Source organism: Cyprinus carpio, chromosome A7 (assembly GCF_018340385.1).
Source record: "Cyprinus carpio isolate SPL01 chromosome A7, ASM1834038v1, whole genome shotgun sequence".
Lineage (NCBI taxonomy): Eukaryota > Metazoa > Chordata > Actinopteri > Cypriniformes > Cyprinidae > Cyprinus > Cyprinus carpio.
The window spans coordinates 31944561-31950661 of NC_056578.1; the positions used below are offsets into that span (position 1 = coordinate 31944561).

General features: G+C 38.1%; 1 protein-coding gene across 3 annotated transcripts in view; it reads left to right on the forward strand.

The window, feature by feature from the left end:
* LOC109088198 (1-phosphatidylinositol 4,5-bisphosphate phosphodiesterase beta-3-like) overlaps positions 1 to 5770 on the forward strand; it is a 58274-nt gene extending 52504 nt beyond the window's left edge. For 2 of the 3 annotated variants that reach the window (XM_042760834.1, XM_042760836.1), the window contains 5 exons: positions 128 to 204; positions 286 to 375; positions 1176 to 1236; positions 2251 to 2337; positions 2595 to 5770. In XM_042760834.1, coding sequence (XP_042616768.1) covers positions 128 to 204; positions 286 to 375; positions 1176 to 1236; positions 2251 to 2337; positions 2595 to 2789 — 510 coding nt within the window. In that variant the 3' untranslated portion in view covers positions 2790 to 5770. The remainder of the gene's footprint in view (positions 1 to 127; positions 205 to 285; positions 376 to 1175; positions 1237 to 2250; positions 2338 to 2594) is intronic. The other variant, XM_042760835.1, reaches the window with a different exon arrangement.
* Positions 5771 to 6101: the final 331 nt, after the last annotated feature.

Below are 6101 nucleotides of genomic sequence, written 5' to 3' on the forward strand. Positions count from 1 at the left end.
CAATATCCCAAAGACACAGCGATCACAGCTGGTCTGTAAGACACTACACACACACACACACACACACACACACACACACTTACTGCTAAAAATGCTTATTCTTTGTGACTCTGTGCTTCTGTGTCAGGCCAATCAGAAACTGAGGGAAATAGCCAGAGAATGCCAAGCAACCCAGATCAAGAAACTCAAGGAAGTGTGTGACAAGTAAGACATTTTTTTTTTTATGTTTGAGGTGCATTTGTGTGTCTGTGGACAAAAGTTAAAATGTCACATTTCTGCTTGCAGAGAGAAGAAAGAGTTACAAAAGATCCTGGACAGGAAGAGGCAGAACAGCATCACTGAGGCCAAGAAAGCAGAAAAGGACAAGGCTGAGGCGTGAGTAATGGCTTTTCTCATCTCAAGGACAGTGCAAGTGACAGTCTAGGGTTAAAAGGTTAGTCTCCCCCAAAAATGAAAATTCAGTCATAATTTACTCACCCTCTTGTTATTCCACACCCATAAAACTTTCTCTTCTGCTGAACACAAAAGAAGATATTTTAAAGAATGTTTGTAACAAGCAGTTTTAGTGACCATTGACTTCCACTGTATGGACTATGGACATAAAAAAACCTTATCTAAATTTGAGTTTTACAGAAGAAAGTAAGTGTTACAGATTTGAAACAAAATGAGGGTGAGTTAATCATGAATGAATTTTCCTTTTTGGGCAAAAAAATAATTTTAAGTGGCTTGTTTTAGAAGCACAATGGATTTATGATACCATGATGAATTAATGATAAATGCAAAATAAATATTAGTGATCTGTAAATGGATTGTAAGGAATGGACATTATCTGCCTTAAAGGGATAGTTCATGAAAAAATTAAAATTCTGTCGTCGTCATCCTCACCCTCATGTCTCACTGTTGTTTTGGACCACACTGACTTTCATTATATGGACAAATAGTTATATGCCCTAATATTTTTTTTTTCTGAATTCTGACCTATATCTTAATCAGAGATGTTCTAAGATGCCTTGATATGTATTTAAAAGATGTCTTTAAATTAAACCATTTATGACTGTGCTGCTGAGGTTTATCAAGCTATTAACATCATTGGAGCCATTGGAGAGGTCAGCATTGCTCTCAGCACTTGATGGTAATGTACAAGGAACGTAACCTTTTGTCTTTCTCTCACTCAGCAGGGAGCTGAATGAGATCAATAGAAAACATATCAGTGATTCGGTCAGCTTAATCCGTCTGGTGAGTAGAGTTGTGGAAAATATTATGAATTTAGTGTCCTAATTAGTTGGCACTCATTGTTTACATTGTCAGTTTTTTCAACAGTTTTTCCTGTCTGTACTGAGCGCATAAAGGCCGTGACACACTGAACCAACATCAAAGTACTAGTGGTGACGAAAGTGTAGGGTTGGCTCGATACCACAATTTCAGTACAGTACCAGAATCTATTATTTTTATATCGATAACATATGTGACAAATAAGCAGCTTCAAAAGATAACTGAATTAAAAACTCTAAAGTAACAAATGTGTTGCTTGTTTTCAAGCATAAATATATAAACTGCATAAACTGCACATCTTATTATCCTAGTGTAGTGTCACCTGTGTCTGGGCACAAAAGTTGCACATGAACACACCTCAGAGACAACAGCGAATAGCCACATAAGTTCTGCACCTACGTGAGAGGAAATAACACTCCATACCAGTAGGTGGCACTAGTCTGTATTCATCAAAGGGTAACCAGAAGAGCTACAACTGCAGTTACATTGAACTCTATTGGTAACAACGGAACTTGTGACCATAGTTGCTTTTGGGAAACACACCCCTGACTGACGGAATCAAAATACTCAATTGTTCAAAAAGCCACCCAGGTGGATCTAACTAGTGCCAGCGGTGTGGAACACAACACAAAAACTAGAGCAACAGATGCATAATGTTGCACAGCATTTTCCTATTGCCAATCATCAGCTTGGTGTCTAACACTAACCAAATCATAGCCAATCAGAAGATATTAGATGTTTCTATTTGTATTTCAGTGCTGGGTAGCTCTGCCCACAGTAAAATCTGAGTGGTCCTCCTACTCCACAAAGCTGTCTAGTAGACAAAAATGTTTGGTCACTTTTGGACAGAAACTCACCACTATTGCTCGACACCTTGTTAGGACAAAGTTTTTTCTGAGCCATACCAAACAAAAGTTCAAATAAACAAGGTCAGTCTTCCTCATAAATTTCTTTAATTCTTTGTCTCTCTTTGTGTAGCTGGAAGTGTCTCAAGGGAAGCGTCAAGAGAAGTTAAAAGCCCTTCACAAGGACATCCTTCAGAAAATAGAGGAAGAGGTTCCTATGGTCAGTCCATACACAGATTTATTCCACCTTCAGTCCTGACATGCTAGTCCCAAATCATTGTCACATTATTTTCTTTTACTGATCAATTCCTCCTATTTAAGGCAAAACTTAAAAAGTATCCCTTACAGAAATGTACCAGTACCACAATAACTATATTTTCTGACAAAATACCATAGTTACAGGAGATATAATATTTGTGAGCTTGAATCTTTTTTTTCGAATGTTGAATGGCACTCTGAATCATCCGGTCTCTGCAGGATCAGGCCCGTCTAACACGCGACTGCGAGGCAGAGCTGAAGCGATTGCCAGAGGAGATCTTACAGTACGTGCAGGAGCTCATGGGTCAGGCCCCTCCCTCTAACTGCAGCACGCCCCCTTATTCCTCCCCCAACAACAGCTGGACCAGCATGGACAATATCTCGCCCTCACTGCTGGACCCCTCCTCCACCTGAAACACTCCTGTCAAGTCAGAGACGGATACTACTTGAGTGTACTAGTGATACTTTGGTTTGTTTTGTTTTTCTTATCACTCTCCCCAATCCATTCCTGTCCGCAGCAGATTTTAAGAATAGATATAGTATTGCTAAAAGTTGTATGCATTTTTAGAGGAATTGTGTGGGGAGTTTTTTTTTTTGTTTTTGTTTTTTGCTGCATACACTTTACCACTGTCTGTCTGAATCAACCCTGATGTCGTTTTACTTGATTTTTATCCAAATTCCTGTTTTAATCCATAACACAGTGGATTTTATCTAGCATTAATAATGTTGTCTCTCGTACATACTACCACCTGTACGTAAGATGCCTGTGGAAACCAGAGGGATGGGGTATTCTATTTATTTCTGATGTATATTGTGCACTTTGCAGCTTTATGTGTAGTCCAGCGAGTTGTCCTGAAGGTGGCAGTGTAAATTTGGCAGTAATCTGATGCCGTGATGCTAGCGCTAGGCTCATGCTGAGTCTAAAAGGTACGTGTTTATATAACAATGCCCAGAAGGACTGTTGCTTATACACCCCAAACACAATTCATTTCACAGCGACGAATCATCCTGTCTTGTGAATGTTGATCGGGTCTGAGCACACTGTCTGAAAAATGCTTGCCACTCTGGCAGTACCCTTAAGGGATAATTTTGGACCTGTCTACCCCTAAAAGGTGCATATTAATACTTTAGAGTAGTAATATGTACCCTTAAAGTAATAACTTTCAGGTCTTAATAAGGTACCAAGTTGGAATCAACGGGAATGTCCCAGTGGAAAGCTGCTGTAGGCGTAAATATAAAATTTTTTCTTAAAAGTGTATATTGTGTTTGTTTGTGCCCGAAGACACTTAAATGTTTAAGTGCCTCACATTTACATGTTCTTCACTTGAACTCTCTCACCCAGTAAATGCTTTCTAAAATCCCATAATCCCACTCGCTGTCTTTCCCGTACCTCCCCCGTATCAGTCTCTCTGTCGGTTGGCTTAATCTAATCTAATCCAGAATCTGTGTGTAATTGGCAGAGATCTCGCATCTCACACTGATATCCGGTGATGTCTAGGAAACTTCATGCACCACCATTTTATTTTTTTGGCCAAACCCTGTTGAATCTACTCACGTTCTGGGTGCAGTTTCACGTCACATTCCATCTCAGGAACGCTGCACACAAATCCCATCTGGTTTATCAGGGTCTATTCAGAGTCATGTTGCATAATATGCAACAAAGCAGAGCATATGAGATGAGTTTTTAATGTGAGATTGAAGCAAGACTTTTACAGCTTAGCTCTGATCACCACAATCCAGGGCTTTTTTAATCCATTAGAATGTATGATGGTTGGATTTTGCTTTCTCGTATTGTAATCCCCCCCCCACACACACACTTCATTTTTACTTTAATATATTTGGTCAGTTTTTTGGTTCTATGGCCAAGTGCGTCTTTTCCCCACTCTTTTTTTTTTTTTTTTTCATTCTCTTTGTGTCTCTCAGGGCTCTGTGGCTCAATATTATTAAGGCAGTTGGAGTTGAGCAAGCATCATTACTCTGGTGTGCTTGGTGCATTATGATCTTGATGGAAGCACTTTGAGAAAGACAATGATTACAGCACTTATGATTATAAAACAATAACCTAATATGCATCATGAACATGACAGTTCTTCTCCATGCTTGGATGATAATATTTCCTAGTGTGATTTACAAAGTGTGTGTGTTTGTATGTGTGAGGTAAGCGCTGGCTGTGAGAATGGACACCGCACAGTAGAGTTTAGAAAGCCAGAAGGCAAAAGGGCTGAAGTGAGATGGACAACACCATCTTTTACTATGAGAAGTGAGCATTGAGGTTAGCGTGAGTTTAAATGACTCAGCCCATATAATGTGTTCAAATGATAAGTCGATAGCTTTATATACCGTATGAACAGGGATAAACGGTACTTGCATGTCAACATTTCTTCTCTCCATGTCTCATTGTCTTTGGAGAAGGATATTAGTGTTGTACATACTACCTGGAAATATTAATGTGTGTATTTTAGTCGAAACCACATGAGTTTATATCGATTTATATATAATTAATTCCATTTTAGACGTAAATTAATTCTACTACTGACTAGAGGAGAAGTTGAGGGTGACGTCTGTCTTTTTGCTTGCGTCTTATGCTGGTTAAGTGTCCCAACAACACGCACACACTATACAGTCATCCTAAGAACTGTCTTCTGCTGCCTGTCTGACATTTATTTCCTGGTCTTTGACACTTTATGATTGTCTTGTTCTTTACAGAGGCATGATTCTATATTGTGCCTATGTAATATCACATTATGGTTCTCTGATGTGTATAGACAGTAGTAATGATTGAATGGCGCTATTTTATCATTAAAAAAAAAAAAAAAAAAACACCATTTCCTTTTTTGAAATGATGTGATTTAAAAACCCACTTTTTAGTGTCTTAAAATGGGACAAAATTCAGGTTCAGGTTCAGATTTTTTGATTTTAGCACCTTTTATTAATGCTTCTGTAAAGTATGTTCTGTAAATTGAGTTTGTTGTTGGTAGGGTTTTTTTTTTTTTTTAAGCAGACATTAGCTAATTTCAGTCTATAATCAGACATCCTCAGGGGACAAGCCAGGCTGGTCCATCACACATGTGGGCCAAACTGAGTGATGCTGGTGTGTGTACTGAAATCTGTGAGGACTGCAGTCAGACTTTAAGGGACAAAACATGCTTACCCAAGGGCTAACTTCTGCTCGGCCTCAGTTACAGTTTTAACCAAGTACATATCTCATAGTTTCTCTCTCTCTGCATGTGTCTCTTTATCACCTTCCTACTGAAACACTCTTTTGTTAACACTGTATGTAGATAGTGTACTGGTCTGCCTTGTTTAAAGGGAAAATTATTACTCTGGATGTAATTTTTATTGCCTCAATAAATAATATAACTGTACATTCAATAAATACATGACATTGTCAAAAATGTCTTGCTTGTGCTTCCCTTTTTCATTTCTCCTTTTATAGGATGAGAATAGGTTTTCAGATTGTGAAATGGTGGTGTTCTTTCATGAAAGAAAGATTACGTGACATGATGAAGGTGTGCGAGACATCTTCAAATATGAAAAATCCATTCTCACTTTTATTACTAGATCCTTCTAAACAAAATAAAAATAGCAATTTCATTTATTAATGATACTGAAAGTTTTACAATCATGTAAAAAATGCATGGTTATGTGAATATGGTAGTCACACTTTAGTTTGGGGACCAATTCTCACTATTAACTAACTATTAGCTATGACTTTTTCTTCAATAA